Genomic DNA, 16698 nt, shown 5'->3' on the forward strand with positions numbered 1-16698 from the left:
TCAGTTCAGAGACGTCTATCACCATTTCACCAGGCGGCGGGTGAAGCGTATTTGATTCGTGCGCTTGTAGCCATTTGAAAGCGAGCACTATTGAATTGTTGCCTTGTGAGCTTGCTGTGGTAGAGTTGAGGAGCTTCAATTCCAGATCGCAGGACGGATAGATAACATTGGTTGTCAGTCGTGCTATAAGATCTGCAAGATAGTAACTCTCGTGTCAGGCCTGGTTCCCATGTAACAACACTTGACCATATGATGCTTGTCTGTTCAGGGATACTGCCATTCATTACCCCTGGGAAACCATGGATTATGAGGTGGAACTTCCCTGGACCCCCTATGCTGATTGGATACCCAGAAGGTTGACAGGGTCATCGTGTGGTTGTTGCACGTTGTAGTGGGCATCTCAGATGCTATTGGGAGTGGACTAGGTCCGAGATGATTCTGGATGTGACCTTGAGAGGCTACTGTTTCACTCAGCCTCGAAGGATTCGCATCTCTTCAATTATAAAAGCTCGTGTCTCACCCGGGCCTCTAGCTTCATTGTTCCCAGAAGCCACCCGCTGTTTAATCTACAAACCATACATTAAGAATATCTATTCTGTTCAACAAACTGACACAAAGTTCGATATGAAATACCTCACTCTTGTTTTCACCGTTTTCACCGGTCTGGCTATTGCCATGCCGCTTACATCTTCATCGGAAAAAAGGGTAAGCAACACCTGTGTGTCAAACCAGGAGGAAGCAAATCAATTTCTTTACCCCGGCTGACATGCGTTTGTTTCCTAGGGCACCTTGACTGTAAGTTGATTGCCACGTCACAAGTTTCTCATCCTTGAGCAAACGAGAACCTGACAGGACGATGCGACCCACAGAAGGATTGCGTTGGCGGCTGTGGCGTGAACAATGTCGACATTGATGCTACCAACGTAGATTCTACCTAGAAGGGCGTAAGCCAGTGTTACGGCGCTAAGCAACCGAGCCGGGTAGGGACTTACACGTGGTCGGCATCGAGACAGACTGTCACGATGTCGTGTATTCTTTTGTGCACTTGGCTGAGGGCTGGGGGTTCAGTGGCAGGGCAGCAACCAATACATGGATTCGAATGCCGGGAGCGGCGGTCAAGCCTACTCCGCCTCGCGCGCTTCTCTGGCCGAGCCCAATGTGTGCATATGGGGCGAGCTCGCCCGCTTCACTTGAACATTCCCTTTATTCCCCCCTAATCAAAGATGACAACACCGCTGTTCTCACCCACAAGGATCAACAAGCCGATGAACAGAAACCGCAAAGGAATTTGCAGCAAACATACCCCTCGCAACGGAAGGCAAAACTGTTAAATGATTTTGATTGCTCCCTCGAAACAATCAAAAAGTGCAACGTGGATTACGCGGACAAGTATTTAAGTTTGTTTGCTACGTTTTGTTGATGCTCGCGCAACATACTAGTACTGAGCTGTTCGGCTTTAAAGCTTCTATGAATTCTTGAAATCCTCTTTCTCCCACGGTCGCATTCATCAATTTTCCTCATCACTACTATCTGTGCGTCTCACAATGGCTTCCAACGTCGAGGCTGGTCCCCCGCTCAAAGTCTCATCGTCCGATGCACCTCAGGCGTCGGCAGCCTTGAATACTCCTCTCGAACCTCTTGAATCTGTTCAGAACCTGTCCCAACTACTGAAAAGAGCGGCTGAGACAGATGGTAGTCTCTGTTTCTATTCAGAAACCATTGCAGGGCCTGATTCTTCTACCATATCCTACCGTGAGCTGCTGACAGAAGCACGCATCAAGGCGAGATTGGTCAGTGATTTCATCCAGGCTCAGTCACCGGAGCAGGTGCTGTTGATTCACTTTGATTCACAGCGAGACAGTATTGTCTGGTTTTGGGCTGCTACGTTGGCAGGATTCCTGCCGTGTATGTCCCCTCCGCTGGTCAATGACATTGGGCAACGCAAAAAGCATCTGCTTCATCTCCATGGTCTGCTGAGGGAGCCAACCATACTCACAACTACGAAACTTGCGGCCGACTTCCTTGAGTTGAGTCAATTGAAGCTCAGAGCTGTCGAGGATCTTCTATCCAATGGAGTCAACGGCTCTGTGGGCCAGCTCGTGGACTATGATGCTGGACAAAAGGCGGGCGCAGAAAGCACCGCTGCGCTTATGTTGACATCGGGTAGCACAGACAACGTCAAGGCGGTTCCGCTGCGCCACCGCCAAGTTCTTGATGCCGTCAACGGCAAAAGTGCATATCACGGGACCTCATCCCGCGATATCTTCCTCAGCTGGGTCGGATTGGACCATGTGGCAAGCTTGGTCGAAGTCCATCTGCATGCAAGTATGACACCCCATCAATTACGGCGCGGCATCTCGCGGTGCGTGGACATTCAACGAGCTGAATCTTTTCAATCTTCCCAGTGAGCCTTGGAGCAAACGAGATTCATGTTCCTGCATCATCCCTGGTTCAAGATCCGATGCTCTTCATCCGGCTATTGGACGGACATAACGTTACCTACACCTTTGCGCCCAACTTTTTCCTAGCAATGGTTCTAAACACCCTGAAATCGAATGCGGGCTGCACGGCAAATCTCTCAAGTCTCAGGGCTTTGGTATCAGGCGGCGAGGCAAATCCCACGGCAACTTGCCAAGACCTCACGCGAGAGCTTCGTCGCCTCGGGTGTAGGGGCGAGGTGATACGCCCAGGATTCGGGATGACCGAGACATGCGCGGGTTCCATTTATTCCCAATATTGCCCTTCCTATGACATTGAGCGCTCGGTTGAATTCGCGAGCGTGGGATCGTGCATACCAGGGATGAAGATGCGCGTCAGGAGCCTTCATGATTCTCACGACGAAGCCCCAAGAGGCCAGACAGGCGAGCTTCACGTCACTGGAAAGGTGGTTATAAGCCAATATTACAACGACAAAAAGGCCACGAGAGAGGCTTTCACTTCGGACGGATGGTTTAGAACAGGAGACCTTGCATGGATCGATGATGCTGGAAATCTACACCTGGCGGGCCGCATCAAGGATTCCATCATTGTCAATGGCGTCAAGTGGAGTGCAGCTGAGTTGGAGAACACCCTCGATGACGAGAGAATACCTGGGGTCGCTCCATCTTTCACGATGTGTTTCCCAACCCGCGCTCCCGGATCATCTACTGAGGGCATCGCCGTCGCCTACTCCCCGCGATTCCGCGACGAGGACCTCGGCTCACGATCTGAGACGGTGAGGGCCATTACAAGGGTAATCTCATTGATCACGGGCAGGAGACCAGCACGCATAGTGCCTTTGCCTCCATCCATGCTCGAGAAGTCATCGCTCGGCAAAATCTCGCGCTCAAAGATCCGGGCTGCCCTCGAGAGTGGCCAGCTCGGACCGGTTGAGCGCGAAGACCAACGACTTCTCGACAACGACAGACAGCGCAAGTGGCGCAGCGCCAGGACTGCCAGCGAGAAGATCGTGCAGGGCATATTAGCCGAGCTCTTGAAGAAGCCCGTCATGGAAATTGGTGTGGAGACATCCATCTTCGATCACGGCGTCGACTCGATGCATCTCATCCTTCTGAAATCCAGACTTCAGGGGGCCATTGGCACCCAGATTGATATTCCCATGTCCGTCTTGCTGACTGCGTGAGTACCTAACTCTCCTTGTTACCCTTGTCATGCCCGCCCGAGGCACAGTCGCAAATCCCTGACCGTATGCAGACCAACCGTGGTGGCCATTGCATCCGCCATTGACCAGCTCGTATCACACCCAATCGTTTACGCGCCCGTTGTCCCATTGCAGCCACATGGATCCGCTACACCCTTGTTCTTTATTCATCCTGGAAGCGGAGACATCCTCGTGTTCATTGCTCTGGCAGCACACTTCCCGACCCGTCCCGTGTACGCCCTGAGGAGTCGCGGGTACAATCCCGGCGAATCCTTCTTCTCCTCCATCGAGGCAACCGCTGAGCTTTACGCGGCGGAAATCTGCAAGACACAGCCAGAGGGCCCTTATGCGATAGCAGGCTATTCTCTTGGGTCCACGCTCGCCTTTGAGGTCGGCAAGGTGCTTGAGAAGCAGGGCCGTGAAGTCAGGTTCCTCGCTAGCATCGACTACCCGCCACACATTGCGCCCTATGTGCGTGGCTTGGATTGGGTTGATGTGCTGCTGCACATTGCCTTCTTCCTGGAACTCATTGACGAAGACACCTTGAAGAAAATCACACCTCATCTGCACACGCTTGACCGCGACGAGGCGCTGTCGTACGTCCTTGAAATTGGCGATGCTGAGCGCGCCAGTGCCCTAGCCATTAACGTGGACCGCTTGGAGCTCATTTCAGATATTGCGGAAAACTTTAGAGTCAATGTCCAAACCTACGAGCCTGTCGGCAAGGTTGAGAGTCTAGACGTCTTCGTTGCAGACCCGCCATCTTATGCGGCCCGTGATCGACAGGACTGGCAAGAGAACAAGCTTGGCCTCTGGGCCGGTTTCGCGCGAACTGGGGTGGAGTTTCATGATTGCCCAGGTATTCATGCGAAAATGCTCAACAGAGAGCATGTGGCTGACTTTGCCAAGATATTCAAAGCAGCCATGAGAATGAGAGGCGTCTAGGAATCACAGCAGCAGATTGACTGAATCGGGCAGCTTTCTGGAACGGCGCAGGGAAGCATGCTGCAGATGTTGCTCTGTGAGGGAGGAACTCAGAAGAGCTCGAATCTATCCTAAACATCATGTCCGAATGATTTCTGGGAGTTTTCTAATCATGGTCACGGCGAAAGACACGAGGAATAAATGACAATGTTCTCGCTTTAACACAATTATTGATGCCCTTCTACCTTGTGTTGCCAGTTTTCTTCGGATGCAATGCCCCCCTTAATACAACTTATCGCTCAATGTACTACTTACCGTTCGCGCGTATGGGGTCGATTTGTTGGACACTACCAAGCCAGCAGCATCGTCATCCTCGTCTGCCACTCGTACCCATTCTCCTCCTACGTATGTGTGCGTCGTCAACGAGATATCATCCGTGATGCTAATGCCTGCCCGCTGAGACGATATGTCCCTGCCGCTCGTGATGTGGGTGCTGACTTGATTGCCTCCAAAACTGCTCGAATTATGCAAGTTACCTCGTTTATAGTTGGACGGGGAGTTGGATGTGGTGGTGATGCCGAGAAACCCCAGCAAAGGGCGGTAGGTAGGCAGGGACGCGGTCAAAAGGGCAACCGCAACCTCGACTACGCAGAGCAATCCGCCCGGGATCATGTCCCCTTGGACAATTCAATCAGTATGGAGTCTTCTCATTGGTTTCTTGGGCCAAGATATTGGAGAGCTTACAGCTTGGGTTCACGGTGCCTCCTACTCGCCTTGCGTAGGGCACGCGGATAGCTGCGACTATACAAGCGCTGTTTCATCGCATTAGCATGACGTACAAGTCCGAATGAACTGCTCTAGCCGATAGCTTACCTTCCACCTAGCGCAAAGTTGATCGATAGCAGGACTTTCTTCCGGGTCGACGAGTTGAGTTGCTTAACGAGGGGAAGAGGCGTGAGGAGAATGACCACGTCCAACAGAAAATTGAAGAGGCTGTTGAAGACGCTGAAATAACTGAAATTGATGCAAGTGCCTTCCACCGCCGGATTCCATAATGCTTCGAGCGGGCGGCACTGGAGGCAGCTGACTAGGATAATGGCAACTCCGTTGAGTACGTTGACGGTGCCCACGAAGTGAACCCAGTAGTGGAACTTCCTCTGGGGGAAGATGGCAAGATATAACGCGAGGATGCTCCATTTGACCAGGACACTGGAAACACCATACAGGATCGGATTGCAGATATTGAGCTACAATACGAGAATCAGCTTCGTGTCCGTTTCTGTCTTTGCGAACCTTGGGCCTCGAACGAATATCGACGTACAATAGTCAAGATGCGCATTTCTGCTGGGTCCGTCACGAGAATGATGTGTCTGCCAGCTCCATACCTAGTCGACAAGGCAAAGACTATGCAGAAGGCGATGTAGAAAAACTATGGGTTGCCGTGACTCGTAAGCGCTTTGAAACCTGTATCTTTCGGGAGGAATTACGCTACCAACGAACCAACTATCAGCCAGTCACTGAATATGGGCTTGAGGCCGACCTGGAATCTTGACCAGATGCGTAGGGCCAAGACGATGACCGAAGCAATACTACAGATGACGCAGCAAATAATGATGTCGGGAACCGTGGAGTCGCTGATGTGTGCCATCATCCAGGCGATGTCCTCATCGGTTGGAACATTCCCCATGGCTTCTGATTTATGATGGCGGGCTCATACCAGCTGAACGTGGAGTTGTAGATAACGCACAAAAAGAAGAATCATTGGTCTTATGAAGGAGACAGAAGAGGAGGGTCGACAAGATTATAGAAGGTCATATTGATTTCTTTCCGTCTCGAAATCTAGGCTTTCATCCTCGGCACGGTTGAGATTGAAGATTCGGATAGCACCTAGCCGAGGGTGACAGAGACCGGATCTATGAGCAGGAAGCCGAACCAAAGTCTGAAGCGGAACAGCTACGACCAGGAGTCAGTGGCAGGAATGGCCAAGACACTGCATGAGCATTTGCCTGTCTTACTTCGCTTAAAGATTGAACTGAGCAAGTGACTACAGGAACAGGTGAAGGTTTCTTTAGGAGAAGATGGGCATGGAATCGAGTTTAGCCAGTTTCAGGCCGCGCCAGCATTGAGGCACACCGGCTTCTTGGATTTCATCTGCAGCGGACTTCTTCATGTGGTTTCGCCTATTCTATTATACTGTTTGGGACTCTTGCAGAATGAGTGACACACATCACATCACATCGAATGATGCCTTGGAATCTGCAGCTACAGACTAGGTCCCATTGCAACGTCGTCGCAGGCCGGCCCGCTTCCCCCTTTAGCGGCCGCAGGGAAGCTAGCAGGGATTGGGCATGGGTATCGGATGAATGCTGCAGCCACGGATTGCGAGCTGTAGAAGGTCTGGTGTCGAATTGAGCTAGAATCCAGGTAGCATTTGGTGCCTTTGATAGAGTCTGGCACTTTGGCCAGATTTTGCGCATGGAACGGGGCGGCGAGGTTCACTGCGTCCTGTGGCCAGGGATCCTATACTCGTGCAACGACACGTACCTTACATGAAGCGACCTGGTAATCCATGTTACGAGCATGTCACATTCGTTCTGATCAGATCATGAAAAGCAGGGTTGATGAACTCAACAGCACTGCCTCGCCAGCCCACCCCTCAAAATCATGCTCAAAAGGTCCTCGTCGTCATATGCAGCGACGCTTTCCGGCTTCCAAGGTCTGTCTGCGTCTCATAAGTCTGTATTTGATGACCGGCCAACTGACGTGCAGCTTCAATCTCCGCCACGCCCGTCTTACTGTGTCTTCAGCAATGCGTGATGCATCATTGGATCGGCTGCTCACCGGCTGCAGGTGGAAGACGGGATAGAACTCCAACACCCTGCAGCCAAGCCAATAACGTACTCCGGATGATGCCACACTGGTGCATGTTGCCAGGTCCAAAGATCTCTTCATTCAATCCAACAACGCCTTCCAGTTCTTGTCCCTGGAGACAGCTCGTTGAAGAATGCCCTTGCATGTGTTATCAAAAGTCGCCTTTCATCATAGCAATACGCAGTTGGACCAACCTCGGATCCACAGCAACCGTAGACATGCTCTCTGATTATGTTGAGGCCTTTGTCGGAGCGCGCCAGGGGCGTCTTCAATGTAGCAGGATGGCAGGCACGTGCGATTGATTCCCCTTCATAGTCGGCATACTCCCGGGCCACAATCTTTGTTCACCATCTCGGTTCAGGTGTTGCTCAACTCACCATCGCTCTCCCAAAGATCATTCTCACGGCGGTAAAGTGTCTGCCAGCATGAGTCTTATTCTGTGGACGTTATGGAGCATAGTCGCTCTGGCGACCTTGGTAGTGTATAGCCGCACGCGGAATCCAAATCAACTTAAACTTCCGCCGGGTCCGAAGCCCCTCCCTGTGCTAGGAAACATTCGAGATTTCCCTCCTGAAGGCACGCCCGAGCATCTACACTGGCTCAAGCACAAGGATTTGTATGGGGCAATCAGCTCTGTAACGGTCATGGGCATGACGCTCGTGATCGTTCACGACAAGAAGATGGCGCATGACTTGCTAGACCAAAATGCAAGTAAGACATCAGGCCGACCTTCCATGGTCATGGCCAACAAGCTGTGCGGCTACGAATCCATCGTTCTTTGTCAAGGTTATACCCCCATGTTTCGCCGCTATCGCAAGTTTCTTCATCAGGAACTCGGTACAAAGGTCTCTGCGTCGCAGTTCCGTAACGTCCAGGAAAGCGAAGTAGGGCGACAGCTCGTGCGGTCCCTGGGGGAGCCTGAAAAGCTACTGGAACACTACAAGACGTGAGTCTGAGCAGAAGAATAGCAAAGAGAGTCAGAGCTAATTGGGGGTGTAATACTAGTACTGCTGCTGCCACCGTGCTTAAGATGGCTTACGGCTACGCCATCGAACCTCATGAATCCGACGTTTTGGTGGAGCTCATTGAGAAGATGATGACTGAATTTTCTCTCGCCGCGAGTCCGATGGCATGGCTTGTGGACATCATCCCAGCCCTCCAGTACCTCCCTGAAAGTTTCCCGGGTGCCTCTTTCAAAAAGACTGCTCGGAGATGGCGCAAATCCATCCAAGCATCGGCCTATATTCCTTACGAATTTGTTCAACATCAGCTGGCCTCACTTACCAATCGACCGTCGTACGTGTCGAAACTCTCCCACCAGCTGGCAGAGGACGAAAAAGGCGAGTTGAGCAAAGAGGATGAAAACGCCGTCATCTGGTCCGCAGCGAGCCTTTACGGTGCGGCCGCGGATACCACCGTCATCACTCTGACCACTTTTGCGCTGGCTATGCTCAAGTTTCCCGACGTCCAGCGCAAAGCCCAGGCGGAGATTGATCGTGTCATTGGATCTGATCGCCTCCCCACCTTTGAAGACCGCGAAAAGCTGCCGTATGTGGACGCCTTGGTCAAAGAGACGTCCAGATGGTGGCCGATTGTGCCCATGGGCTTCCCTCATACCACCACGGAAGAGTTTGAGTACGAGGGATATCGGATTCCCAAGGGCGCCTTCGTCCTCCCGTCCGTTTATTGGTTCCTCCACGACCCAGATGTGTACGCCGATCCTGAATTGTTCAACCCCGACCGCTTCCTCCCTCCACGCAATGAACCTGACCCTACAACGGAAGCCTTTGGATACGGCCGTCGGATCTGCCCGGGCCGGTTCTTTGCCGACTCTAGCCTCTTTCTTAACGTGGCGCAGACATTGGCGGCTTTCACGATCGGTAGGGCCTTGGATACGAATGGCAAGGAAGTGGAACTAGATGTGAAGCCGAAGCCGGGCGTTCTGACGTACCCCACTACATTTCCGTTGAGAGTCACACCGCGGAGCGAGCAGCATGTAGAGTTGATTAGGCAAGTTGAGAGGAAGTATCCATTCGAGTCTAGCGATGCCGCCCTTTTGCAAAATCCAGACGATTTCGAGGTTAGGAACTAATTGTTTGTGGTTATCAATCTTATTTCGCTAATTTTTCAAACGCATCATATTTTGATTTCAACGCTCGAGGTGACCCTATGTTTTCCAGGGTACGGAATGTGATGTAGCTCTAACCATCATGACCAGACTACAGTTTGGATGGCCGGCTACTGTCTTCAAACGATCGGAACTCGGGTAATGACGATATTCTCGACTTGGGGCCCAGTTCTCTCCTGTCGGCATTCATCAGAGTGGCTTCACTTTTCCAGGCCCACGCAGCATCCTTTTCCGGGCCATTACTCTTCCCTTGAAGGACATTGGACAAGTATTTGCCTGCGATTGGGAGGAATCTGGTTGTGATCCGTCAGTTGGACGAGCAATATCATACGGTACCCCTCTCAAGAAAGGTGAACATACTTGTAGGTGTCAAAGTTTCCGCCGACGGCAAGAAACAGGTTTTCAAGCTGTGGATGGGGATGCCGGCAGAGTAGCCAATCTTCTGTTGGGATCTTTGCATCCCAGCATATTCGCCATCGGGTTGGACTCTTCCTCTGCGCAAACTCGGGCATCATGATGTTCAGGAGCTTTTGGCTTTCATCTTTCAACTTTTGGGGCACATCGTCCTGGGCCCTTTCAGAGGGAACAGATACCGTAGTCCCTGCAGATACGGTCACTCCATTGACGAACTCGGTTTGAAGGTCATTGATCTTTAGCGTCCGGTTCTCCCGTGATGGCGGCGTCACTATGCCGCTGGATTTGTAAATGACAATCGGCATCCCGGCTTCGCACAAGTCCTCTGTCTCTTTGGGCGATAGCTCATAGTAGGCTGAAATCCTTCCAACCGCTGTGATTTGCCGTTCGATTCGGTCGCGAGCGGCGATGTGCAGCAGAGTTTCTATTGGCGCGAGCAGATGGCTTGTCCAGGCCCCTGCTGAGAGAACGATTTGGTCTGCCGTCAAGCGCCGGCCGTCTTTCATCCGCACACCCACCAGTCTCTTGCGCGAAAGATCAAACGACAACTCATCCACTTCGCCAGTAACCCTTTTCACACCGTTTCTTTCCGCCGCGGCCATCAGATTCGGAGTCGCTAGTGCAGCGTCGCACCATCCAGCTTCTGGATTGAAGAATGCCGTCCCTAGCCCGTTGGTTTCCATACCCTCGAAGGGCTTCCATCGCTTCCGGGCCTCTTGCACATTGAAGTCCTTGGTGTAATCAGAGCCTCGTTGCTGGAGTGTCCTCCGCACGGCGTCGGTGAACTGATTATCTTCTTCATCAATGGTAACGCATCCGGTCTTGCGGAAGAAATGACCGAGATTGAGATCCCAGAACCACGGATGGATGGCTTCGTTGGCGAGGTTACAGTACAGCGGCCTCACGTAGTTTGTTTGGATGATCCGATTGACATCTATAGCGGCGGCCTTGTTCGCGCCAGGGCCAGAGGGAGTCCCTCGGTCGACCACCGTTACGCGGCTGGCGTCTTGATAGGTTCGCGATAGGTGGTACGCGGTGGAAGTGCCGAATGTTCCGCCACCTACGACGAGAACGCTCGGCTCGGCCATACTGTTTGCGTCACGACTGGTTTCGGCCTCCTTGGTGGTGGAAAGGGACTTTTGAAGGTTTTAAGCATCCAACGATGACAAGGGGAGAGTTCATCGCAACTCTGCCTCGTTGGAATGCAACGTCCTTTTAACAGTCCCTTGGCCACAGTAACACATATTGGAACGCGATAATAATAGTCTCCGACTCTGCCGAAACCCCGAGAAACCCCCATGCGGGTGTTATTTTCCGTTTCGCGGGGACCCCAGAAAGTCCTCCGCACTCCAATTTTGACTTTGGGGCATGACGACGGAAAGGGCGGGGTTGGAGCACATGACTTCGGCACTCGCGTTGATGCATCTACTTGGCTTTACTGTCAGGTGGCTATGTCTCTTTGCCATGTTCTTGCACTCGATGGAGTAATTTGTAAAAACTGGAGTTGCATATCAACGTCGACAGTTGCGTTCCACGCTTTTATTAGTATATGTCAGGCCTTCAAACTAGCGCCTTTACAAATTGGCGGTTGTGGTCGGGGCTCAAGTCTGGCAGATCGTTTCAATTTCTAATTGAAAGATACTAACAAGCCTGTAAAGTTTGATGAACGTCCTGGTTCTACTCTATGTGAAATGGTTACCCTACTCACCCTGCTTCTCGAGCTGGTTATATTTTACCACATCTTGGGCTGGCATTCTCTTCCTACTGCTCTTCTTCCAGTTTATCATCGTCCCATCGTTGTGGGCGGCGATTTTAAGGTCGTGCGAAATGAAATAAACTACTCTCTTCGGAGGCTGTCACACAGAATCACTTCCTTAAATTTCCAGGCCTGAGTTCATACATCGATGGAAAGAAGTACGTAAGACTTGGCGTCATCATTCATCGATGAGTTCGCTAGACTTCACTGATGGGGTAATTAATAGTAATCTCGGAGCCCTTCCTGAATTTGATTTTTCAATGGACCAAGTCCCGAGGTTCTTCGGTCTATCATATGGGTGATATTGCAGCCGTCGGCAATGATTAAAAGTCCAGTCCACCAATTACATTTGGATCTTTCACGGCCCAGAAGCCTGATAGTCGTGGATGGAGGGCCTGGTAACTATGCCCTTGATGTGCGACTTATCGAGTTGTTTAATTTGAAATTAGACGTCAATCCATTGAGCATAAGTCTAAATGACTCCGCTCGAAGGTCCCATCCCGTCCGGGGTGGGATTCTGGCGAACGAGTGCGGCATCAGTCAAACGATCATAGCATTCTTTGCTTTGGCGGAGGTGATTGCCCGCCACAAGGTGAACAACTGTGAAAACCCGGATGCCGTTTATTTACCGTCTAATATCTTAATACCGGCGTCTATGCTCGACCAGACCTATAAGGTGTTAATTAAGAAGTTCTCGTACCTATTTAAAGTATACGTATTCTATTAGTCGCATTTTATTATGCTAAAATATAAAATAAAAAATATAATAATTAATATAAAAGAGCTTATTTAACTTTTCGAGAAGCTAGACCGGGAGGAGAAGAATCCGGAGTCGGCCGACTAATTAATCCTAATATTTTACTTAATTAATAACCGCCGCTTAGTGGTTAACAACCGTCGCGACGGAAGAGACGAGACGGACGAGGATGATGACGAGGCGGAGGATTGTGACCATAAGGGGGTCACTAAAAAGATGGACTTCGATCTTTCTGAAGCCTCGTTATTCGGCGCCTTCATTGGTTGACACATATATAGCTGACTGAAATGTGGATGTGTTGCTAGCTTTTTGGGCCAACCTCACGCAGATCACATTGTTTGCGAGCCAAGTACAGGTTGTTCTTTATCTAAACCAGAATGAACAAGAGTAATCTTCATCAGTTAGCGAACTTTAACGGGGTGACATCGAGCAACGATATTCAACTCGGTAGCATCGGAGCCTGAAGAAATATCCAGCCCATATCTTCTCGGCTCTCGGTAGTCTATTTCTTGTATCATAATGGCGGCTCATTTACAAATCTAGAAGAAATCGAATTCCAGAATCAAAAAGGCAGAGTAGATATCGGAGGCCCGGTTCTTCCCTGATCAATCTGTGAATTTCAATCTCGTTGGCATCCCTGCTCCTGCTTCAGCCGTATCATAGACCGTTTCCTCCCTGATTTGAGTCCCCGTCCCGTCGCCATCCATCATCTCTTGCTCCTTGTACTGTCGGTGTGCCTCAATTATCATCATCTTCATTGTGCGCTTTTTCTGTCGGGCTTGGCGGAGCCTAGTCGGTACGTCGCGAAAGAGTGACCTTTTCTTCTGCGATCGGAACTCCAACAGTTCGATGACCAGCTTGACTCGGTGGTATGCCCATCGGAATTCTTCGGCCTTTGGATCCAATTCTTGGGGAGGTGGTCTTTGGTGCTCCCATGGGATTGCGGGAATGGGTCTCGGCTCAAGTGGAGCGGTGTGCCCTGTCTTGGGCGTTTCGGCGGCCATTTCTGAGGGAGTTTCTCGGTCGAGTTCTGCAAAATCTACGACTGAATCAATTGACTTATCGGTTAGCTTTTCATATGGATTAAAATGCCATCGGAGCCTGGTACGCGCTGGCGATGTTCGAATCCGAGTCTCACAGTTCACGTGCCGCGGTAGTGGGGGTGGGGGGAATGCTCTTACGACGTCTAGGAGTGATTGAAAAGCGTATGCGATTGTCAATCGAGTTCAGCCGCAGTTGCAAGCTGCGAGCGGTGAGAATTAGTATACAACAAGCGATCTCAGAATAGCGTCGCCTGCCATTACTTCTGGGGATGAAAGAGCGAAGCTTGCGCCGGTCTTTGCGAACTCAGGGGGGGTGCCTCGATCTTCCCAGCGATTCTGGCTCTCAATGGACTGACACTTGTTGGTAGCAACGACAATTGTTTGCTTCCTCTTTGGGTCTGCGCCGTTGACGCCACCAACAACAAGAAATGAGACAACATGACAACCCCTGTCGCCCGGTCGGTGTTGGAGGCATCAGCGGCCGAACGCCGACTTGTCTATCAACACCGAACTGACTGTTGGTTGTCGGAATCTCCACGCGATACCCATGGGCTACATCAAAGCCAGTTTCTATTCAACCAATGGACGAACCCAGATTTCGAAAACCCGCTTCTTGCGGCCAATATCCATCATGATGTCTGGCTTAAATTGGGTGAGCCCGCTGACATGACGTCCGTACTGCGCCGCAGCAAGGGGCAGGGGTGCCCATTCATTGTGCCGAATCTTCTGTCAGTTGGCTCAAATTACCTCAAGCCGTCTGACAATACCAAGCTATTCGACATTCAGCTTGAGGAAAGGCATCCTAGTTACAGAAGTCATGATCGAAGATATCTGGGACAAGATACTTTCCGACAAGCTCTGTGACAGATCAAACCAACCTTGAACGATGGAAATCATTGAAGCGTCACCAATGCCTCAAGACCGCTGGCGTTGGATTTTTGAATAGATGATTTATGAAGTGATATCAGAAGATGACTCGAAATTGGCAGAATGAGAGAAACCAAGAGTGGGCAAGTGAAGTGAATTTGGCTGAGCTGAGATGAAGTTGATGAAACAAGGGCCGTGGGACTCTCGTCGATGGGTGCCGCAATTTGATGCTCCAAGGTGTCTTCCGCCCCGTTGCGCCAGAGTGACTAAGCACGGAGGAGACATGGTCCGCAAGAACCGAGAACCAGATCCTATGGCAGCTACGCCTCACAGTAATGAGAAGAAGGTGCAGGCGATGAGCAACTACGTCGCAGCATTCGAGGTAGGAGTAATGTCCGCCCAAGTGTATGTACTTGCCGTGGCAGAGACTTTGCCCCTCCCTCTCTGCTTCCTCTCAACTTCCTCCTCCTCCTCCTCCTCTACTTCTTCTTCCATAACCTTCGTATCGTCACGGCACAACAGTCTACCATCACCAACATTGCCGCATCTCCAGTTCATCGCTTTGACAGTTCAACAGAAGATTACACCGCAAAAGAACACCAGCATCCATCATCACTTTCCAACGGCTCCTCTCTCGAACAGCCGAGCACCCTCTCCCACAGACCATACGCTTCCACAACGAACACCGCACCTTTGCGCAACTCAGCAAAGTCCCAGCACGGTTTCTGCAGTAGTCATGGACTTGATGACCACCATAGCTGATCGTCTACTCACCGTCGTCGGAGTGCCTCGCATTGTGTGAGTTCTCTCCATCTCGTCTTCCCGGCACCCGACACCTTGCAGCTTCTATCTGACATGTCTTGCGCATCCTAGTGATAGACCGCTTGACGGGTGGTATCATGATAGCACCAGGCCAGAACTGGGCTGGCTTTCCTTATGTAAGACACAGCCCACTCTCTTTCCTTTCTTTATCGCGGCCAAGGTGTCCTGAAATGATGCATCTAGTTCCACCAACATACACGGAGCCGCAAAATGAATACGTACCGAAACAAATGCTTGCCTTTAAGCCGTCACGTTTTGGCGGTGGGGGCAAAGTGAAACTCGTACCGTACGGAACTAAACAGGAGTGGGAATACGTCAGAGTCACTGACCACAGATTCGATCCCGACGACGAGACCAGACTCCAACTTCGAACACATTAGCGAAATTCAGTTGGCGACCAGCAAGACGTCTGGGTACCGGAGTACATTGTCCAGCTTGGTGACACCAACTCTTGGACGGATCACTTTGAACTTCTGGATCGCAAAGACGTCCTTGCTTGGGATAAATCTACTACAAAGGTCATCAAAATCCGGGGCCACCACGTTAGCCAGGACAATCGACTTGTCTTTCGTGTTGTATATGAAGGCCAGGGTGACCGAAATGCTGGAAACGTTGACGAGGTGTGGATGAGAACCTACTATCCTCGGCTCGTTCGTGAGTACTGGCGTCGTTTCCGCAAGGCATCCCGCAAGGCCCGCAAAGAAGGGGAAGGTCGACGACCCCCTACCGATGAATGGTGGGACCGGGCTGCCCCAGAAATCCGACACCGGCACTGGCTCAACTTTTTGACCAACCGACCAAGAAATCTACCCAGACTACGCTTCCGGGACCGGATAGCTGGCGCTTTTGGCCGATGGGAAGATGCAGACCGTAAGTCAAACACACCTGGCCTTCTCGTGACTCGTCGTCTTTGTCCTTAGGCGGAATGCTAACGGATCCTGTGTAGCAATTCCGCCCCGGTAGCCGCCTACAGTGACCCAAACTGGTTACGCGTGCTCATTCTGCGTGTATGCACGGCTGGATTCAATTGAATGGCGAGGGACTCTTGATGATGATGGGTTGGAGGACTCTCATTGCCTATTCCCAAGCGAAAAGCATCTTTCTCGCAGCGATGATGGCGGGTTGGATGTCTCACAGTCTTGCTGGCTTCGACATGTCTAACAGTAGAAATCCGTCATAACGTCCATTGTAATATCCTTTCATTGCATTCTGGGTATCGTAGCGCTCTATTTAGTATATTTGTTTCCAAACTCTTTCCAATGACAGTGCTCCTGGTTGCATTGTGCATGGCTGGCTGGCCAGAGTGGGCGTCAGATAGATGCAGTTGAACCGACCGCGAGAAAGCAGCTCTTCCGCAGCTCGCTGCTGGCTGCGTCTTGGCTGGGCAATATGTGCTGCCGGGCTCCCTGCTTCGTTCCTCGCGAATCACTTCTCCACCCTCAATGCGCTACTTTCATCGAGGGAAGATTGCCACCG

General features: G+C 51.3%; 6 protein-coding genes across 6 annotated transcripts; 3 read left to right on the top strand and 3 right to left on the bottom strand.

The window, feature by feature from the left end:
- Nucleotides 1-1544: 1544 nt before the first annotated feature.
- CORC01_09867 (uncharacterized protein) lies at nucleotides 1545-4585 on the top strand (the record flags this gene model as incomplete). The annotated part of the gene is made up of 3 exons (XM_022621496.1): nucleotides 1545-2325; nucleotides 2406-3618; nucleotides 3694-4585. The coding sequence occupies 3 exons, from the start codon at nucleotides 1545-1547 to the stop codon at nucleotides 4583-4585; spliced, it is 2886 nt and encodes a 961-aa protein (XP_022472011.1).
- Nucleotides 4586-4846: 261 nt separating this feature from the next.
- On the bottom strand, nucleotides 4847-6251 carry CORC01_09868 (uncharacterized protein; the record flags this gene model as incomplete). Its single annotated transcript, XM_022621497.1, has 5 exons — nucleotides 4847-5241; nucleotides 5309-5376; nucleotides 5438-5811; nucleotides 5886-5993; nucleotides 6069-6251. The coding sequence occupies 5 exons, from the start codon at nucleotides 6249-6251 to the stop codon at nucleotides 4847-4849; spliced, it is 1128 nt and encodes a 375-aa protein (XP_022472012.1).
- Nucleotides 6252-7860: 1609 nt separating this feature from the next.
- Nucleotides 7861-9527, top strand: CORC01_09869 (O-methylsterigmatocystin oxidoreductase; the record flags this gene model as incomplete). The annotated part of the gene is made up of 2 exons (XM_022621498.1): nucleotides 7861-8381; nucleotides 8441-9527. 2 exons carry the CDS (start codon nucleotides 7861-7863, stop codon nucleotides 9525-9527), a joined length of 1608 nt encoding a protein of 535 aa, XP_022472013.1.
- Nucleotides 9528-9654: 127 nt separating this feature from the next.
- Nucleotides 9655-11065, bottom strand: CORC01_09870 (fructosyl amino acid oxidase; the record flags this gene model as incomplete). Its single annotated transcript, XM_022621499.1, has 2 exons — nucleotides 9655-9856; nucleotides 9924-11065. 2 exons carry the CDS (start codon nucleotides 11063-11065, stop codon nucleotides 9655-9657), a joined length of 1344 nt encoding a protein of 447 aa, XP_022472014.1.
- A 2030-nt stretch (nucleotides 11066-13095) lies between these two features.
- Nucleotides 13096-13494, bottom strand: CORC01_09871 (uncharacterized protein; the record flags this gene model as incomplete). Its single annotated transcript, XM_022621500.1, has 1 exon — nucleotides 13096-13494. One exon carries the CDS (start codon nucleotides 13492-13494, stop codon nucleotides 13096-13098), a length of 399 nt encoding a protein of 132 aa, XP_022472015.1.
- Nucleotides 13495-14713: 1219 nt separating this feature from the next.
- Nucleotides 14714-16185, top strand: CORC01_09872 (uncharacterized protein; the record flags this gene model as incomplete). Its single annotated transcript, XM_022621501.1, has 5 exons — nucleotides 14714-14782; nucleotides 15159-15198; nucleotides 15274-15338; nucleotides 15603-16092; nucleotides 16169-16185. 5 exons carry the CDS (start codon nucleotides 14714-14716, stop codon nucleotides 16183-16185), a joined length of 681 nt encoding a protein of 226 aa, XP_022472016.1.
- Nucleotides 16186-16698: the final 513 nt, after the last annotated feature.

This window comes from Colletotrichum orchidophilum, assembly GCF_001831195.1.
Source record: "Colletotrichum orchidophilum strain IMI 309357 chromosome Unknown Scaffold_92.1, whole genome shotgun sequence".
In the NCBI taxonomy this organism is placed as follows: domain Eukaryota; kingdom Fungi; phylum Ascomycota; class Sordariomycetes; order Glomerellales; family Glomerellaceae; genus Colletotrichum; species Colletotrichum orchidophilum.